The 21,573-nt window shown below is 41.5% G+C and overlaps 1 protein-coding gene across 2 annotated transcripts; it reads right to left on the bottom strand.

Moving 5' to 3' along the window:
- Window positions 1–2,259: 2,259 nt before the first annotated feature.
- Window positions 2,260–20,945, bottom strand: LOC121857798. Of its 2 annotated transcripts, XM_042354022.1 has the most exons (8): window positions 20,581–20,939; window positions 13,689–13,789; window positions 11,610–11,803; window positions 11,310–11,507; window positions 10,616–10,712; window positions 10,196–10,302; window positions 3,921–4,054; window positions 2,260–3,128 (listed from the first exon to the last, which is right to left on the bottom strand). In XM_042354022.1, the coding sequence occupies exons 1-8, from the start codon at window positions 20,761–20,763 to the stop codon at window positions 2,931–2,933; spliced, it is 1,212 nt and encodes a 403-aa protein (XP_042209956.1). In that variant the 5' UTR covers window positions 20,764–20,939; the 3' UTR covers window positions 2,260–2,930. The 2 variants fall into 2 exon arrangements, with proteins under 2 accessions (XP_042209956.1, XP_042209965.1); XM_042354031.1 differs by lacking the exon at window positions 3,921–4,054 and having other exon boundaries at window positions 2,996–3,128; window positions 20,581–20,945.
- Between the last annotated feature and the right edge of the window lie 628 nt (window positions 20,946–21,573).

The following is a 21,573-nucleotide window of genomic DNA, read 5'->3' as shown; positions in this document are numbered from 1 at the left end:
CGGGTGTTGATATGAAGGACCACAAGTGCTCATGGGGACACAGGGTGGTGTGTGTGTGTGTGTGTGTTTGTTTGCGTTCTTTCTCCCACTTGTTCCTAGTTTAAACGCTCATCAAGTCTTCATTTCACTCACAAGTAAATAATTATAAAGATCTATTCATTCCTTTATTGCAGGTATATGACCACTTTACACCTGAAGAAACCTTAACTAATAGTCTGTGAGTTAATGAGATGACACAGGTGAGAAGCACAGGTATGAGATATTTGGGGTAATAAAACTATGGTGTGGAAGGTGGGGGTAGCTAGTCATGGTATGGATAGTTGGGGTAGCTAGTCATGGTGTGGTTGGGGAAGCCAGCTAGCCATGGTGTGGATGGGAGCTAGTTAGCAATAGTGTGGATAGGGGGTAACTAGCCATGGTGTGGATGATGGGTATAGGTATTTACATCACGTAGCAACTACCTTGACGCTATCTGGGTGATCTCAGATCCAGAAATATTTAGCTGGAACGGAAAAAAAATAGCCAGAATGATAAAGAAATAAAGTGATGAACAACAGCAACAATATCGGTATGGTAGACTTTATCAAATGTTGTAGCTCTATTTAAGTTACCCAATAATACTATGTTTATTCCACGAGAATTGTCAACATTAATTATCATCAGTAATTACAACACAAGGCATTAGTAAATACAAATTGAACTGTGATTACATTTTACAATCTTTATACTTCATTTTGACACAGTTCCCTTCCCCACTATATGGCTATAAGCGCCGTACCAAAGCAGGTTGACAGGTAGGTAACTCAGTGGTTGCTCCTACACTTGTTTTGTTTGTCCGGGCGACATCTGAGGCACATTTTGAACCAGGAAGCAGAAATTTGGATACAATATTGACTAAGTGCTTTGGGAGTTTTCTTTTTTCTTATTTTTGACGGATATATCTTTTTTTCATGGCAAGGGGGGATGTGTGCATGGATGTACGTACCTGTCATTTTCTCCTGTCATCATTTTTTTTCCTTGGTCACTTGATAGTATCTGGCATGTAAGTACTTGAGGATCAATAGGTGAGGAGGATTGGAGTTTTTACGTATTTTCTTAGATTTTTTTTTCTTTGTATTAAGGAGTATTTTCCCATTTTGTGGTTCTGCCATAGTATGTGATGAAAAGCAGCGTTATTAGATATAAACCAATCATATTATATGACCCAGAAGTAGATGCCAGTTATTGCCAAGTATTCAGGGAATTTTGTCCTCAACTGTACAATAAGCAGATGAAAGGTGAAAAAATAAAGACGCAGGAATAATACAATAATTATGTACGAAACTGAATCAGATTTTATAACTAACACAAAACCAAGAATTTCATGATCATCATCACTAGGGCCCGGATAGTTATGCATTTGCATATTTCATATGCAAATGCATATTTTGCGTGATTTCTATGATAAGTGCATATTACCTAGATAACTGCATATAAATGCATATTTTGGTAAAATATTCATCTGGCAGTATCTCTTTGTTGCCACTGAATGAGCACACGTGGTACTGGGAGGTGAGGTGAGGTGTGGTTAGGTGAAGTGAGGTGAGGTCACGTCGCTTTAATCTGTCGTTTCCACACCTGGTCATGACTCATTGGACCAGTGAGTTAGTCAGTCAGGAGCAGTGCTGCTGTGTGGAGCTACTCTCTTCTGCTGCTCGTGAAAATGTCGAAAGTACAAAGAAACCAAAATGAAGTGCTGAGATCATATGTAAAGGAATTTGATGCATTTACTACTGATGGAAGTGTACTGTTTTGTAAATATTGTGAAGCACCAGTGACAGCGAGCAAGAAATTTCAAGTCCAACAACACCTTGAAACAAGCAAGCACATCTGACTCGAAGCTGTTAAGTCCAATAGTGCACAAAAGGAGCAACAACTACTTCTTGCATGTTCCAGTAAGTCAGGGCCTGATCGTTCCCAGTTCAACGCAGATTTGTGCAAGGCATTTGTTTCAGCGGATATTCCATTGCATAAACTGAATAACAAGTGCCTAAAGTCATTCCTGGAACAGTATACTGGAAAAAAGGTGCCTGACGAATCAACATTACGTAAGAACTATGTTTCACAATTGTTCAAGGACACGATGGAAATCATAAGGAGAAAGGCTTGTACTATTTTGTTTCCGTATAACCTGCATTCTTGGCTTTATAAGTGGCATTTTTAGTGCATATAAATGCATATTTCCCCTGTTTTTAGTGCATATTTGCATGCATATTTCATGGTTTTTTAGTGCTGGACAAAAAATAATGGTAGAACAAATTCTCACTTAACCTACCATAATCCAACTTAACCTAACCTAATCCAACACCCTAGATAGGTAATGGTGTAAATATGTCTAAACCTCAGGTAATGGGGAGTCCCACTGACCCCAGAGGAAAAAAAAATCAGGAAGTTGCATTTAGCGAAATTTAAAGGAATATACAAACATTTAAAGGTCTTAGCTAGGCCTCTGACTGAAAATGAAAAAAAAATATCTGTGTATATGAAAATAGATTGATTTTTTTTTTACTTATTTACACATGTGCATATAAGTTCGGCGTGGGGATTTTTGGACCCCACCTAAGCTATGCTAAGCTAACCTAACCCAACTTAACCTAACAAACAAACTTAACCTAACATGGTATAGCACAGAGGAGGAGGAGGATGTAATTGGGCTGTTTGTTGATATTAGAGACAGGACTTTCCTCGCCTTATTGATTTCAGGATTTTTGTCCAATGATAATTTGTTTGGCGAGATTTGTCCAACTAATCTTCCCTAAGGTGGAATTCTGTCAAGGGAGATCTGTTCTGGTAAAAACTTATCCACTGCGATTTACTTTTTTCTGAATTTTTCCTTTCTCGTGAGAATTGCCTGACTGGATTTTGTTCATGGTTTACAGAAGACTGTACCATCAACAGTGTACCCAAGACGTGTTTTCAGGTGGCCGACATTCAACAGGACACATCGTCTGGGCCACAATATACTGTTCTTTAACGTCGAAGGGACCACCTCCACAGTAGTAGTAGTTCCTCCGCTGTACAGGGAAAGCTCTCGCACCTCTATGACTCGGCTGGAGGCAGTTGTAGCTGTCATGCTGTAGAACGTCGTGCTGTGGGGGAAGAGGAACATGGCTCTAGACTCGGTGACACTTCATCTGACACTAAAAGGAGTCACAAGCACCTACCAGGGATGAGATGATCGGGGGGAAGGGAGGGGGGGGGTTGTCACGGGTTGAGATTATAACGAGCTGAAAATTTTCGGGGCATGAGCAGTTGAATGAAAACCTAACCTAACCTAAACCAACCTAACCTAACCTAACCTAACCTAGCCTAGCCTAGCCTCGCCTAGCCTAACCTAACCTAGCCTAACCTAACCTGAGCTGATCTAATCTTCTATTCCAAGGGGTAATCCCAACACGTCTTAAACTTTCAATAATGATTTTGATCGAACTGCTCAGGACCAGAAGATTTTCAGCACACCACACCTGCCGACACCACAAACCACCATAAAACCACTCTTAAGTGACACTGTCTACAGGTAACAATAACCAGTTTAGCTTGTGTTAGATGGTAACTGTTTAGGTCATTACAGCTTGTGTCTTGCCTGGATAATTTATCTAATAATAGCTCCCAATATTTGATAGGTAAATTGATGACCTTAAAATATTGCTCTTGTGGCGGTATAAAAGTAATTTTGGTATAGAATAATGGATTTATACAATAATCCATAATAATAGACTAGCAACCTTTGTATTGACCCATTTATCTGAACCATTAGTCATTTACATTATAAATAAAACAATAACATTGTAACCAGGCTAATTATTATGACTATCGTAAGTATCAGATCTTAGACACGTGTAACTTACCAATAGTTCACATACAATAAACACAGAAGGTACCTTAATTAATGGCCAAATTTTGGTCGCCAGACTAAAGTGGTCGAGGGTGCGAGTATCACTAGCAGGGGGACGGAAGACCTCCTCCCTGACCCTCCTCAGTGTGTGTGGCCACCTGTTGTAGCCTCCCCACAGCCCTGGTAACGGATGACTCGGGGTAATGCAATATTACTGACCATTATAACATTCATAATAATGGTGATAATAATTATTGTAATATTATGTATGATGATATTAGCAATGATACGTAATAATGATAATGATGATAAAGATAATACTAATGCTTATAACGATACTAATATAAATAGTGAAACTAATAATGACAAAAATACTGATACTATGAGAAAGTAAAACGCAGCATCGCAGAAAAAATAATCTAATTTCTTGTGACGTTCACGGAGATTCAATGCTCATATCTTGTCCTTAGGTCACTGGTTACTGCCGAAGACACCCTCAGTTAACCTAGATGTGAATGACTACCTTCTTTTGCTGTTTGGGAAGTGAAGGCAGTCGAATACAGTGAGATATACTTACCTGCCTCACTAGGGTGTGTCATAGGAGGGAAGATCAGCTAAAACTAATGGCCCATCACTTTTTTGGTAGATTTTAGTGTATATAAACAGAAAATAATTTCAGTTTCAATATTTTGCAACCTTTTGCTAGGTAAATTTTAGCGTGAAATTTATCGAAAATCTAACGTACAGCTGCATTAATGCATTACAATTAAATAGTGAACATTGCTTTCTGACTTCATTCTTTAACAACCCAACTAACAATATTTTTTTCTGTTTCAGATTCTGATGCATTTATAAGTTGATAATATTTGCGATGGCTGCTTGTGTCAGGACGAGGAACCAAAAATCCAGCCATCTCAGTCACTATCTTGGGTCTGGGAGAGAGCTCCTGAAGTCGGAGTTGCCTACATTGAGAGATGCTTTGAGATACGGTGTTTTAATCAGGCAAATCAGTGAAAAGAACCAAAGAACTTACACAAACAAAGACATTGCCAGTGATATGACCAAAGCTGTCTTGGCACAGTACACTCTGGCTAACGCTCAGTTCAAGCCTCCAGTCATAACAAGTCAGAAGAAGATTAGTGAGAGACTGCTAGCCAGTTGGGAAAAGGCAAGAGATATCTCTCTTGGGAGAGGAAAACTTGCAGTTAAGGACAGCTTTGCCAAGCAACTGGACCATTCATTTGACATAATTACTTGCAAGTGCCCAGTTGTTCTCTGTCCTGAGTTTGGATGCGATCGTGACTGTAAATCCGAGGCCCACATCTCCTGTATTTGCAAGCGTGAACTGAAGATTCCTGTGATCGAACTGGCATTTGTCAAAGCACAGAGAGAGAAGACTGGCAGTATAGGGGCTCTCATGATTTATAGCCAAGATATTCCGGAGTCCAAGAGACAGGAGGCTGCCACAGAGAGACAGAAGAGGAGAAGAGTTGCCGAGGAAAAGAGACTTGAGAAGGCCCAGGGTGAGGTAAAAAGGCCGATGATTGGAGTCAAGCTGATTCAGAGTTTAATGACTTCCCCATGGCTGATCCGAGTGCTGACCAGGAGAATGGTGACTTTGTCCCTAACCCAGAAAATAATGATCCCAAACCTTCCAGGCATAAGATTCGAAATAGGAAAGATATCCCGAGCATAGCTCTGGCCAGCATGCGACACCACACTGGTCTCAGAGAAACTGCAGAGATAGCAACAGCTGCCTGGATTGACGGTGGTGTGATAACACCTGATGATGTTCACCTGGTGATAGATCATAACAAAGTAAGGAGAGCTCAGGAGAAACTTGTCAGTAACCTAGAAAAGGAGTTTGATAAGGGGATAAGAGAAAATGGAATCAATTGTTTGTTCTTTGATGGGAGAAGGGATGACACTAAAGTGTTCATGAAAGTTGGAGATTCTGACAAGTTGTTCCCTGCCATGGTGAAGGAGGAACACTACTCCTGCTGCAGTGAACCAGGAGGGAAGTATTTGTGGCATTTCACTCCAGAGAAAGATGACATCAGGAAACCAGCTGAGATAGTGGCAGATAACATTGTGAACTGGCTCAGAGAGAGGAACGTAGACCAGACCCTGCAGGCCATTGGAGGGGACAGCACCAACACGAACACAGGGTGGCAAGGGGGGTCATACAGTGGATAGAGCGGAAGATTGGGAGGAAGCTGGTCTGGATTGTTTGTGACCTCCACACCAACGAGTTGCCACTCAGACATCTGATCCAGGAGCTGGATGGCAAGACTCTTTCAAACAACAGATGGTCTGGTCCTCTTGGCAAGATGCTGGACTCTGCCACTGAGTTAGAAATAAATCCGAGCTTTGAAAAAATCACAGTTGGCCCTCCACTCGTTGAGCTTGCACATACTGTCATTGACGACCTGAGTACTGACCAGTACTATGGTTACATGATTTGCAGTGCCATCAAAACTAGGGTCATGCCTGATAGACTTGCTTACCTGCAGATAGGTCCAGTCTCACATTCAAGGTGGCTCACAACGGCTCTCAGGTTCTGCAGAATTTGGGTCACTCATCATGAACTGAAAGGGAACCAGCTTCACAACCTGAGACTTATTGTCCAATTCATCGTGAGTGTCTACTTTCCAAATTGGTTCAACACCAAGGTCAAGTCATCGTTCTCCGAAGGTCCGAGGCATGTTCTCTTCCAGCTTGAGCTCCTGAGGAGTCAGCCAAGGAAGGTTGTTCAGATTGTGGAGCAGACTGTGAGGAGATCTTCCTGGTATGCTCATCCCGAGGCAGTTCTGCAGACAATGCTCTGCAGTAAGGATGAGGAGGAGAGAAGAGTGGCAGTCAAAAAGATCTTGGATATGAGACTTATGAGAGGATCTGGGCATGACGAATCAGTTGGTGACGATTCCTTCAGGGTCAGGAAGAATCCTGAAGTCAATCTAGGTGCCAAGACCCTCACTGATCTCAGAGATCTGGATAACATCCAGGCTGGCAGTGAGCCCCCTCTTACCTGCAGCCTCACCAATGTTCAAGTCAGAGCTTTCCTGGACAACCCCATGCATGTCCCTGCCTGGCCCTCGCACACCTAGAGTATAGAGCGTTGTGTACAGCAAGTGAGCGAGGCCAGCAGTCACGTGTACAGCCAGGAGAGGAGGGAAGGCTACATCCGAGCTCAGGTGGTCAGCAGGGAGGTGATGAGTAGAAACAGAAGCAAGAAAGACATGTTCTCTATGGTGTGCAGCAACACCGGGTCGTAGTAGTAAAACCGGTTTTTGTATTTGATGATTTTGTTTCTAAAGGAATATTAATTTAATAAATGTGTCAAGATCATTCGTTCACTATTCTGGATCATTTTCATCCTAATAAATTAACCTGATACATTTTACTTTATTAAGCTATTTAGTGGTGTTGGTAAAAGGGTGGGAATACTGAATTTTCATAAGATTTCAAGTTAAAATTTACCTAGCAAAAAATGAAAACTTTTCAAATCTGAAGATATCACATGATTCTGCACATAGAACTACATCATTAATACCATGGGCCGATTTTTCAAACTCAAAAAAAAAAAATTTGCCTCCGTATGACACGCCCTACTGCCTCACTGTCTCCTTGCGTCCAAAAAATCCTGTGATTTATCATTGTACAAACCGTCATTATTATTATTACTACTCTACAACTATTACTACCACTATTCTCCTATAACAACTACTACTACCACTATACTACTTCAACAACTATTACTACCACAATACTACTACAACAACTACTACTACCACTACTGTATACTACTACAACAATAGCAACTACTACCACTATACTACTTCAACAACTTTTTTTTTTTTTTTTTATAACGTGGTCTCCAGCCTCCCCCAATAGCCACACTTTCGCCACCATTTAATTACCTTAATATTAAATATCCTAATACATAAGTAGCTATCCTATCTGTGTTAAATTAGTTGAGCCGCAGATCTATGCGGCATTCAGTGACAGTAGCCTCAGAGTCAATATCTGCAGCAGTTGTCGGAGTTGGGGCAGAAGCTCTCGTTCCCCTGAGGCAGAGCAAAGCCGACCGAAGGAGAGAGAAAGACAGTCGACATCTCATCCAGGCTGTAACATAACTTCTGGGCTGCTGCTTCTGTTCGGAGATCAACTCTGCGAGTCTGGCGTAGAAACATCTTGCACTTGGTCCCATCCCACCAGAGGTTGTGAACACTAGAGGAGTGAAGCTGCCTTGATCATCGTTTTGAATTCTCTCCCCATATGCCCTTCTCTTGTTCTCGTTCCTCCTATGTGCAGCATCGAGAGCTAGGTTACGGTGACGTGCGGCCATGGGATAAAAAATCCTGATGTCGAAGAAAGCTCGCTGTCCCCGCGTCCAGAATCCTCGAGCACTGACATCCACACGGGCTTCGTTAGATGTGTTTGAAGTCCTGTGTTGGAAGATCTCACCATCCAATGGAAGGAGGGTCGGTTCTACCATGACATCCCGGCAGATTTCCTTCAACATATTTGCTGTGAGATCCCTTACCTCGTCATGCTACTTCAACAACTACTACTACTATACTACTACTACCACTATACTACTATAACAACAACAACTTTTTTTTTAAGCTTCTACTGCTATACTATTTCAACAACTACTACTACTATACTACTACCACCAATTTACTACTACAAGAATTACTATTACCACTAGTTTTTTGGGGGGGGCCTCCAGCCTCCCCCAATAGCCACACCGACGCCGCCATTTTATTGCCTTAAAATTAAATATCCTAATACAAAAGTAGCTACCCTAGCTGTGGTGAGTTAGTTCAGCCGCATATCTATGCAGCACTCAGTGACTGTTGCCTCAAAGTCGACTGGCGGCTTTGGGGCCGAAAATCTCGTTCCCCTGAAGCAAAGCAATACAGACCTAAGCAGAGAGGACAGTCGACATCTCAACCAAAGTGCAACGTAACTTCTGGACTGCTGCTTCCGTTCAGATAACACCTCTGCGAGTCTGGCATAGAAACATCTTGCACTTGGTCCCATCCCACCAAAAACTGTGAACACCAGAGGAGTGAAGCTGCCCTGATCAATATTCTGAATTCTCCACCAATATGCCCCGACCTTGTCATTCTCGTTCCTTTTGTGTGCAGCGTTGAGAGCTAAAGTAGGTTATGGTGACATGCGGCCATGGGATCGAAAATCCTTACGTCAAAGAAGGCTCGCTGTCCCCGCGTCCAGAATCATCGAGCACTGACGTCCATACGAAGCCCCCTTTCTTGCACACCATGGCGTGGTCAATGTCATAGGAAGAGCCACAAACGCATTGGGAGGGCAAACCTTCTACTGGCCTACCGTACCTTAGAGCAATGGCATCAGCGAATTCTTGTTTATTAACACTGAAACCTTTTGCCCTTATCGGTGGCGTTGTTAGCCAGTTCGAGGCGCCCACATCCTGCGCTATTGCTACTTTTTCAAGTTCTCTGGCACTTGCAGCATCAGTTGCTGTAGTTTATCACTTTGGGTGTGCTGTCGTTCTGTCGTGATGGACCGTCCAATCTTGTTTAATTCGTTGGTATCTGTATGTTTATTTTGTATGTTGTATGTATACCATGTATGTACTCTATATATACACATTATTTCTCTAGTCAGTAGCGTGTGGCAATGCCCCTGTTTCATGTCACCACACGCTTCGATAAATGTGCCTGGCGACATCTGGAAGCTGCTAGTATACCACTTACCACATGTCGTCCGAGAGGTCAGAGTGAGGTCAGTTGACCCTATAGGAGTGTAAGGACTACCTGCGCTTGTAAGCGCACCCCTGTATATTTCCGTTAATAAGAACCTACAGAACTCTACAGGTGTTTATGTTCGCTCCTGTAGTTAGAACCAAGTACCCCGAACATCTCCAGTATCCACCTGACTTGCTGCATTCTGAGTTATTATGCGCTCAGTCAGGGCTGATGTGAGCTTGACCGAGTTTTGATGTTAGGTGGCGGCGATTTCCACTGGATTAGTCAATCCCATTCCTCTCAGTCTCGGTGGTAGTGCAAGGAGTGACCTTTCTGCTGGGGTTAAATAAGAGTTTTTCACTAGTGTTGGAATAAAAGCGACCTTGATGGATTCTTCCTGGGGGCAGAGGAGGGGTCCGATATCAGGGATTGGAAATCTACCACTATACTACTACAACAACTATACTGCTACCACTAGAGTACTTTAACTACTACCACCACCACACTACTGCAACAACCATACTATTACAACAACAACTACTACTACTACTACTACTATACTGATGCTGGTAACCACAACTCCTACCAGGCAACATAACAGCTGTATGGTTGGGATGGTCCCTCATCACGTGGAAGCTTCGACCAGACTTTATCCACTCATCCACTGCCGCAACCTCACGTTTTAGGATCCAACTGGTGAAGGGATATGGCAATAATATGGCAAAATAAGTTCAGGCAATAAAAATATAACAACACTGTACATGGCAGCTTTTAGTTATCGTATTTTTTTTCAACTTTTATGTAGGTCAACTTTTAGGCATGGCAACTTTTAGATATGACAACTTCTCGGTATGTCAATTTTTAGGCAAGTCAAGTTTTAGGTATGTCAACTTATAGATGTCAACCTTTAGGTATGATAACTATTTTCTTTCTTTTTTTAGTGTTAGTAATCTCACTATGGAAAACAATAGGCCTACCTAATTAACTCTGTTCTCTGTGATCTTACTTGTCCAAATCCCGACTGAGGAAGACTTCTACTGTCGGGTCGCCCATCACCGCCAGCCTCCACAGTCCTCCCACCACCTGCTGCTGCACCAAGTTACCTGCCAATCATATATCATCATGCCATTAATATTATCTTATGAGGTTATTATCAGGTCATCAAAGGTCATCAAAGGTCACGACAGACTTAGTTCATGGGCCGAGTTAGAAGGGACCAAAGAAGAAATCTTGAAATTTAAGGAAGTGATAGCGAGGATGAAGGAAGAAGACACGAGACAAGGAAAGCCAGTATCTGACGAAACTCAGGTGAATGGAAGGTTGTGAGGAGAGGAACGACCAAAATGGTAGTGAAAAAAGACACCAAGGAAACGACAACAGCTAAGTGTAAAAACTGTAACCTAACCTAACCTAACCAACCAGGACCGAACTCGTAACAATGGTTTTAATGTAGACAAATTTAGATTTAGGCGCAAAAGAGGTAAACATTGGTTTGGAAATAGAGTAGTGGATGAATGAAACAAGTTACCAAACATCATTATTGACTCGAATACGCTGGATAGCTTCAAACATAGGTTGGATGGATATATGAGCAATAGGGGTTGGGTGTAAATGGGACTGCCCAGTATGGCCCAATAGGCCCGCTGCAGTTTCCTCCATTCTTATGTTCTTATGTCAAACGTAAAGATACAGACACTTACCAAGGCCAGGTAGATCCGTAACCAGACAGAGATCGACATTGTCATTGCTGCAGTAGATTTTGCACAGAAACGAGTTGCCATAGTAGTCGTCAGTTGTCACGTTATGGTAGACCCTCATGACCCAGCCGGGGTAGAGGGTAGCAACTTTTAGTGCCAGGACTCTCACCGGCCACAAGTAACTCATGAAGTGGGTGGAGTCTGTCCAGGTGAATGTTTGTTAATTATTTTTATGTACTGGTGCTCTCTCTCTCTCTCTCTCTCTCTCTCTCTCTCTCTCTCTCTCTCTTTCTCTCTCTTTACCTATATCAGTAGTAGAGTTGGGGTTATAATAGGAGAAAGACACCACTCGCTGTCGACCTCGTTGGGTAGAGAAGTGTGAACAGGTTGACTCGCCCTGGAAGGAATATTTCGTCTTGAACCAGGCCGGGTACAGCCACGGCTTCTCCAATACTGACTGGCTGGTCTTCCTGAGGGCGGCCACGTCGAACCCGAACCTGAAGGGAGAAATGAAGGGAGGTACACATAAATATGAAGATTCGGTTAAATTAGGTTAGCTTGGTAATGGTGGTATTCATGTTTAGTTGTATTCTGACGTTATTGGTTCCAACCAACACCTTTCTGACGGAACATGTCCCCAATAACAACACCTGCCTGATGAAATTTGTTCCTACCAATACCTATCTGACACAATATGTTCCTACCAATACCTCCTTAACGCAACATGTTCCTACCAACACCTACTTAACGCAACATGTTCTTACCAACACCTACATAACGCAGCATGTTCCTACCAACACCTACTTAACGCAACATGTTCCTACCAACACATACTTAATGCAACATGTTCCTACCAACACATACCTGACACACTATGTTCCTACCAACACCTACCCGACGCAACATGTTCCTACCAACACCTACTCTTTTTTGTATTTTACGTGATTAGCCCACCAAGGCACAGGTCAATGACCCACATCAAGTCCTGGGGGTATAATAATAATAATAATAATAATAATAATAATAATAATAATAATAATAATAATAATAATAATAATAATAATAATAATAATAATAATAATAATAATAATAATAATAATAATAATAATAATATTAATGTGTATTAATATTAATATTATTATTATTATTATTATTATTAAAATTATAAAAAAATATTAAATTAAGATATATTATATATGTATATATATACTTAACACAACATGTTCCTACCAGCACCTACCTGACAAAACATGTTCCAAACGGGTCAATGACAAAAACCCCACCGGACAAATTCCCCTAGGACAAAACCCCAGGACAAAATCCCCACCGGACAAAAACCTCTAGGACAAAAACTCCACCTCTACCGGACAAAAACCCCATCTCTACTGGACAAAACCCACAATGGACAAAAACCCATCTCTACTGGACAAAACCCACAATGGACAAAATCCCCTCACAGTAAAAGATAAAACAAAATCTATTTATAGTTTTTATTAGCTAACATTATGAAATGTAATTTACATGATAAAGAATAAACTAAAACTATATAAGCATCAGCATTTACCTCAGGTCAAAAAATAAGACAAAATCTATTTGGAGTTTATATTAATTTCTTACAAAACCACCTTGAAAATATATCTTATTGCAACCTAACCTAACCTAACCTAACCTAACCTAACGGGTACCCTAAGGTCTCAAAAAGTGAGGACAGTAATGGTAAGATCTAATATCAAAGAGGGGTTTTTGTCCGGTAGGGGTGGGGATTTTGTCCGGTGGGGTTTTTGTCCGTATCCCGTTCTTAACGACACCTACTTAACACAACATGTTCCTACCAGCACCAACTTGACGCAACACGTTCCTAACAGCCCTTACGTAACACAACATGTTCCTACCAGCACCAACCTGACGCAACATGTTCCTAACAGCACCTACTTAACACAACATGTTCTTACCAGCACCAACCTGACGCAATATGTTTCTAACGACACCTACTTAACACAACATGTTCCTACCAGCACCAACTTGACGCAACACGTTCCTAACAGCCCTTACGTAACACAACATGTTCCTACCAGCACCAACCTGACGCAACATGTTCCTAACAGCACCTACTTAACACAACATGTCCCTACCAGCACCTACCTGACGCAACATGTTTCTAACAGCACCTACTAAACACAACATGTTCCTACCAGCACCTATCTGACGCAACATGTTCCTAACAGCACCTACTTAACACATCATGTTCCTACCAACACCAACCTGACGCAACATGTTCCTAACAGCACCTACTTAACACAACATGTTCCTACCCACACCTACCTGACGCAACATGTTCGAAATAACACCTACTTAACACATCATGTTCCTACCAGCACCTACCTGATGCAGTTACAGCCAGGTTGGGTGTAGCCACGGGAGGGAGTGAGGGCTAACAGTTCCTCTTGAGTCTTGCTGAAGTTATCCTCAGGTTTCTTCTGAATCTGAGAAAAATTGAGTTTAGTTTCCGTTGAGTCTGTTCTGATGGTTGTTGTTGTGGTTGTAGTAAATGTGGTTGTTGTAGTAGGAGTAGTGAATGTGGTGGTTGTAATAGTTGTAGTGAATGAGATGGTTGTAATACTTGTAGTGAATGTGTTTGTTGTGGTAGTTGTAATGAATGTGGTGATTGGCAATAGTTGTAGTGAGTGTGGTTGTTTTAATAGTTGTTATAGTGGGTGTAGTGAATGTGATGGTTGTAATAGTTGTAGTGAATGTGGTGGTTGTAATACTTGTAGTGAATGTGGTTGTTGTTGTAATGATTGTTTATTAGACCACAGCTTACAGCCCAGAGAAATACAACATATAACAGTAAGTAGATGCTCACGTGGTAACCCACATTGGTTGACACACCCTGACCCAGCTCCCTCTCAAGGACAGTCGCATTCGGATTATTATTGTAATATGGAGAGAGCCGACAGCTCTTCACCAGAAGGAGACTACCCTCCCCAGCAGCACGTCCCCAGCTAGCAGAGTCTCCCACAGGAGACATAGTCCAGCAGTCCCTACAACACCACCTTCTGGACCTCCCTCAGGTCACACGTGAGTCTTTGTCAGAGCGATCCAAGGGTGAGTTACTTACGGTGGGAAATGTGTCCATTTCATGTTTGTGTCCGAGAGTGGTAGTTGTAGTGAATGTGGTGGTTGGTAGTAGTTGTAGTGATTGTGGTGGTTGTAATAGTTGCAGTGATTGTGGTTGTAATAGTTGCAGTGATTGTGGTTGCAATAGTTGTAGTGAATGTGGTGGTTTCAGTAGTTGAAATGAACGTGGTGGTTGTAATAACTGTAGTGAATGTGGTGGTTGTAGTGGTTGCAGTGAATGTGGTGGTTGTAATAGTTGACCTCGATCGTCAATATTTATAAGAACAAGGAAAGCCGGTCAGACTGTGGCAAGATTATCGCCCAAGTCCTGCTAAACAGTTTCTCCCTGAGCCGGAAAACTTCCTCCCAGAAACTCAATGAGCTTTAGAGTTTAGAGTACCATCAATTGGCACCACTGGCATGATCTTTACTGCCCAACAGATACAGGAAAAGTGCAGAGAACAGCGTCATGACCTGTACATAGCCTTCATCGACCTACCCGAGGCCTTCAACTCAGTCAACAGGGAAGACTTCTGGCGGACCCTCAGCCGTTTTGGCTGCCCACCAAAATTCATCGCCATTGTGAGGCAACTCCACTATGGCATGATCGACAGTGTCCTGCACAATGGCACTCAGTCTGAGTTCTTCCTCATTCATATGGGGGTAAAACAAAGATGTGCAATGGCACCAACTCTCTTTTCCATTTACTTGGCTGCCTTCCTTACTCGTGCCAATGCCAATTTAGCCGGTGGGGTAGACATTCAGTACCGGAAGAAGGGTCTTTTCAAAATTAAGACAACTCCAGGCAGGAGCAAAGGGGTCGGCAGCATCCATTACTGAACTTCAGTATGCAGACAAACTCACCGAAGTGTGCCTGTGCACACTTTGGCCTTGAGGTAAATGTACGTAAGACTCAGATTCTCTTTCAGCCTGCCCCTGGTTCAGCCACACCTCCACCATCCATTCAGCTTAACTGTACTACTCTCTCTAATGTTATCCACTTTCAGTGTCTCGGCTCCCACCTGTCCACCACCGAGGACATCGATGAAGAAATTCAACATCAGATTAGATGTGCATCTCAAGCCTTTGGCAGACTATGTACCCGTGTCTTCTTCAGCTGTAGGGAGCTGAATTTATTTACAAAGTAGCACATATATTGAGTAGTGGTCCTCCCCTATATGGCAGCAAGACATGGGTCACACACAGGAGGCACCTCAAGGCAACTGTACGAGAATCGAGGCTACCATTATCTATGAACAACTACGCTGGACTAGCCATGTTACCCGCATGGACGACAGTAGACTACCATTCAGCTACTTTACAGTCACCTAACGAATAGTAAACGAAGTGCTGGCGGGCAACTGAAAAGGTATTAGGATAGTCTTAAGACAAACCTGAAAAGTGCCAAATGAATCCCCTCACCTGGGAAACGATTACTTAACACAGCAACGCTTGGAGGAGCACTACACGAGAAGGTGTCAATACTTAGGAGTTACGCTGACTGCAAACCAAGGCAGACAAGCGCCAATAATGGAAATTCGCTGCCGCCGCCCCTCTTGCACTAAAGTGACTAGATGGAGCCGTCCACATGTGCAATATCAGTGGACGACCCTGCTGGTCCCGTATCGGCCTCTTTATTCACCATAAAACTCACCAACGAAGGAAACATCCCTAATAACTCATATCATTGTATCATAGCTGGATGATCGTCATACTCTATTCCGAGTGACAGCAAAGTAGTAGTAGTAGTAGTGAATGTGGTGCTTGTAACAGTTGTAGTGAATGTGGTGATTGTAGGAGTTGTATTGAATGCGATGGCTGAAATAGTTGTAGTGAATGTGGTGGTTGTAGAAGTTGTAATGAATGTGGTGGTTGTAGTGGCTGTAGTACATGTGGTGGTTGTAATAGTTGTTGTGAATGTGGTAGTTTAAATAGTTGTAGTACATGTGGAAGTTGAAATAATTGTAGTGAATATGGTAGTTGAAATAGTTGCATTGAATGTGGTGGTTGAAGTGAAGGTGGTGGTTGTGATAGTTGTAGTGAATGTGAAGGTTGTGGTGAATGTGGTGGTTGTAATAGCTGTGGTGAATGTGGTGATTGTAATAGTTGTAGTGAATGTGGTGGTTGTAATAGTTGTAGTGGTTGTAGTACATGTGGTGGTTGTAATAGCTGTAGTGAATTTGGTGGTCAATAGCGAGAAACAATATATGTATATTGTGTTGTCAAAGTAAGAGAAACAATTGAGACCCTGCAATTGTATGTAAATGAGGCAGAAAGTCAGATCAGCAACCTGGGACTTGGGTCACAATTTTCATGTTGCCATATGGCAGCAGGGTCTACCATTAGACAACACATGATGCTTCCAATATGTCCCCAGGCGGTAGTACCTCCCTGTTTGATAGCTGACTACTACCTACTACCGAATATTATTGTTAATATTGATGATGGCAGTAATGATGATGACTTAATGTATGACTGGATTTTGTATATGAATGCAGCAAGATTTGCTCTTTATGCGTCAGTGACTCATAATATTAATGATTACGCTGGTAAAACATTTCATGATTATGTTGTCTGTCAGTAAAATGTCGAGTCAGCAAATTTGGTCAAAGTGCCAAACTGCTATGAGACAACACATGTGATGATATACGAGTGAAATTCATTGTTAGTTCATCATTCCATGCCAAGAAGATAAATAAATGTTTGTATATCATGTGTCAGTATGATTGAAATATTTGTAATCATCAATATCTCAAGTTGCCCAAGGGTGAGTACTCCACTCCCACCTGGAAATATTTACGCACACTAGAGACTAGGAATCAAAAGATAAAAAACTATTGCCGAGATTTTGAAGTCAAGAGGCACTTCCCCATTTACTTGCCGGAGTAGAAAGAAAGATTATCAACTAACGGAGGAGAGTCAATAAGACGAAATGCCTTTGATTCCACCCTATCTAACGGACAGAAGAAGAGCCACCCCAGATATGAGAGCAGTACTCCAAGTTAGGTCGAATGAATCCCTTATAAACTTGTAGTTGTTATAGTGATGTGGTGGTTGCGATAGTTGTAGTGAATGTGGTGGTTGTAGTTGTAATAGTGGTTGTTTTGGTAGCGGTTACCCTAGTTGTGGTGGTTATAGCAGTTATATTGGTTGCAGTGAATGTGGTGGTTATAGTGGTGATTATCCTGGTGGTTATAGTAGCTGTGGTAATTGTGGAAGTTATAGTGATTGTGGTGGTTACAGTGATTGTGGTGATTGTGGTAGTTGACTTTCACCTTAACATCCATTACAGTGTTCTTCCCAAACGTTGAAAAAAAATCAGTACCACAGAAATATGTTTTTGTAGTGGTTGTGGTGAAAATTGTGGTTGAGGGTTGTGATGTTGATTGTGGTTGAGGGTTGTAATGTTGATTGTGGTTAATGGTTATAATGTTGATTGCTATTTTGGTGATATTTGTGGTTGTGATGTTGATTGTGGTTGATAGTTGTGATGTTAATTGTGATTGTGGTTGTGGGTTGTGATGTTTATTGTGGTTGATGGTTGTGATGTTGATTGTAGTTGTGATGATATTTGTGGTTACGATGTTGATTGTGGTTGATAGTTGTGATGTTAATTGTGTATGTGGTTGTGGTGATGATTGTGGTTGTAATGTTGATTGTGGTTGATAGGTGTGATGTTAATTGTGTTTGTGGTTGTGGTGATGATTGTGGTTGTAATGTTGATTGTGGTTGATAGGTGTGATGCTAGTTGTGATTGTGGTTGTTTGCTGTGATGTTAATTGTGATTGTGGTTGTGGTGATGATTGTGGTTGTAATGTTGATTGTGGTTGATAGTTGTGATGATAATTGTGATTGTGGTTGTGGTGATGATTGTGGTTGTAACGTTGATTGTGGTTGATAGTTGTGATGCTAATTGTGATTGTGGTGATTGTTGTTGATAGTTGTGATGTTAATTGTGATTGTGGTTGTGGTGATGATTGTGGTTGTTATGTTGATTGTGGTTGATAGTTGTGATGTTAATTATGATTGTTGTGATGGTTGTGGTTGTGATGTTGATTGGGGTTAATAGTTGTTGTTGATAGTTGTGATGTTGATTGTGGGTGATAGTTGTGGTTGATGGCTGTGATGTCAATTGTGGTTGCTGTTACAATTGTGGTTGTGATGTTTGTGGCTGATAGTTGTGGTGATTGTAGTTGATAGTTGTGGTGATGGTTGTGGTGATGGTTGTATGTGTGTGTGTGTGTGTGCGGTGATGGATATGTATGCGTGTGTGTGTGTGGTGATGGTTATGTGTGTGTGTGTGTGTGATGGTTGTGTGTGTGTGTGGTGATGGTTGTGTGTGTGTGTGTGTGTGTGTGTGTGTGGTGATGGTTGTGTGTGTGTGTGGTGATGGTTGTGTGTGTGTGTGTGTGTGGTGATGATTTGTGTGAGTGTGTGTGTGGTGATGGTTGTGTGTGTGTGTGTGTGTGTGATGGTTGTGTGTGTGTGTGTGTGTGTGGTGATGGTTGTGTGTGTGTGTGTGTGTGTGTGTGTGTGTGGTGATGGTTGTGTGTGTGTGTGTGTGTGGTGATGGTTGTGTGTGTGTGTGTGTGTGTGTGTGTGTGTGTGTGTGTGTGTGATGGGTGTGTGTGTGTGTGTGTGGTGATGGGTGTGTGTGTAGTGATGGTCGTGTGTGGTGATGTTTGTGTGTGTGTGTGTGGTGATGGTTGTGTGTGTGTGTGTGTGTGTGTGTGTGATGGTTGTGTGTGTGTGCAGCAGAGTGAGAGAGAGACAGGGGGGAGCAGGTGTACAGAGTGATGAGGAAGCAGTATGATAGGTGAAGTAATATTTACCTGCGCGTGGTAATTACCCTCGATTTATTATATACACATCACGTCAAGATAAATTGGGATAATCGTTTAAATTAATCTTAAAAGGTCGGTGCTGTTTTTACCTAATAAGGTTGATGTTATTTCATTTGGTAAAACTTAATGGAAATTAGTTCACATATGGCATAATTTGTTCTAGTTCTTTTTCTGTTATAACGTAACCAATCTGTATTCAAAGTAAGTTAATTAATGTTTAAGTAACTGGATTGGATTGAAGCAAAAATTCAAATTAAACAGTCTGGTGTCTGATTTTCGAAACTTTGACCTTGACCTTTGACCTATGAAGGTCAAACTTCTTATGAGACACCACAAATGGACTGTAAAGTTAGTTCCAAAAGCAGATGTCATTTGTATTACACGTAAGCAATGTTTTTTTTTCTTCAAATGTGTTATTTTTGGATGAAAAACGATCATCTTTTATGTAATTTTCTTGAAAAATGTGATATAATAGCGAAATAGGTCAATGGAATTTTTTATGCATCATTCTTCAATAATTAAAATGGAAAATTTCCGAGTTATCGCGAACAATATGGTTTTTGAAATTTCGATCACAATTCTTTTTACCTTTGACCTTGACCTCACCATTACATTATTGGTGATAACACAGACACACAGACACAAACATACAAACAGGGTCATTCCAATACCCTCGGGGGCGAGGCAACACTTGCACATCCAGCAGTACCTCGCAGGAGAGTGGCACGAGGACAATCGTGAAACAAAATCCTTTCATTGGATGAATCAGACAGGCAATGAGACGATAAGATATTCGTGTAGCAGCTGATGATCTAAAACAAAACCACAACCCCTTGAATATTCTCTTTTAAAGACACGCAGAGATACACACAAAAACACCGCATGAATTCACACATAATGTATCAAGTCACACTAACACAAAACTTTCTTTAGTCACATATTCACGTCAACCCTATAAACATACACAGAAAAGAGAGCGCGCACGCACGCGCACACACACACACACACACACACACACACACACACACACACACACACACACACACGAAGCAACGCTCCCGTGCCCTCGCTGGGATCAAAGGTCACCATCAAGTTTAACACCATATAGTTCAGATTTATTTCTGTAACTTTACTTCGCAGATTCTTAAATGGTCGTCTGTTTAATGCTAACCTTAACTGGAAATATTAACCTGTATTAACTAATTCAACAACACAAGAATGATACTGAGGATGACCTCAAGATTACTCTTAACTGTAATGAAAAAGATTATTATTTTTTATTCCCTAAAGGAAAACATAAGTCTTATATTTACCTGATCTGATATGAACATTTCCGGGTGGTCTTGATGATGGGCGATGATGGGCGGGAGAGGGAGACGGTGTTGCACCCACATTATTGACGTCGTAGCCACTATAACCAACACCCCCATTATTCGGGACGCATGGCGGGGTGTACCTCCCGGTAAGTGGTAGCGATGTATTCTTATTACACTCATAACGCACACAAATACATACGCACACGCCGGCAGAACACTACTCTCACCCCTCAACAAGCAGGAACAGCCAGTCTCTCTCAGGGTGTTGCTTCCCGTCAGTTACACAGGTGGGGTTTTGGTCACTGTCAGCAAAATATTCTGGTTAATTTATTAATTCAGCTGTGATAATAATTCCACTATTACTGGTAACTATCATTAACATTACCGATGCTATAATAGCTACTCGTTAGACCACCACTACTACAACTATTACTACTAACACTACAACCATTACAACAATTATCATTATTACCATCACTAACACTACAACTATTACTACGAACACTACAACCAACTACAGCAATTATCATTATTACCATCACCAACACTACAACTATTACTACTAACACTACAACCACTCCAACAATTGTTATTATTACCATCACCAACAATACAAATATTACTACTAACACTACAACTATTACTACTAACACTACAACCACTCCAACAATTGTTTTTATTACCATCAACAATACAACTATTACTACTAACACTACAACTATTACTACTAACACTACAACCACTCCAACAATTGATATTATTACGATCAACAGTACAACTATTACTACTAACACTACAACTATTACTACTAACACTACAACTATTACTACTAACACTACAACCACTCCAACAATTATCATTACAGGTTGACAACCCTTTATCCGAAATTCCGAAAACCGAAAGGCTCTAAAAACCGATTTTTTTTTTTTAACAGGGATTATTAGCCCACCCAGGCACAGATCACTGACCCATCGGGGCCTGGGGGGCAAA

Source organism: Homarus americanus, unplaced genomic scaffold, assembly GCF_018991925.1.
Source record: "Homarus americanus isolate GMGI-L3 unplaced genomic scaffold, GMGI_Hamer_2.0 scaffold40402, whole genome shotgun sequence".
NCBI lineage: Eukaryota > Metazoa > Arthropoda > Malacostraca > Decapoda > Nephropidae > Homarus > Homarus americanus.
Note: the sequence above shows the minus strand (reverse complement) of the source record. Positions and strands in the feature narration are given on the sequence as shown.

Coding starts and splice junctions, on each gene's coding strand:
- LOC121857798 (XM_042354022.1), bottom strand. CDS start 20,763: ATGAGTGTAATAAGAATACATCGCTACCACTTACCGGGAGGTACACCC. Junction 10,303..10,615: donor CTCAGTCGGGATTTGGACAA/GTAAGATCACAG, acceptor TCCCTTCACCAG/TTGGATCCTAAAACGTGAGG. Junction 3,129..3,920: donor AAATTTGGCCATTAATTAAG/GTACCTTCTGTG, acceptor CTTCCCCCACAG/CACGACGTTCTACAGCATGA.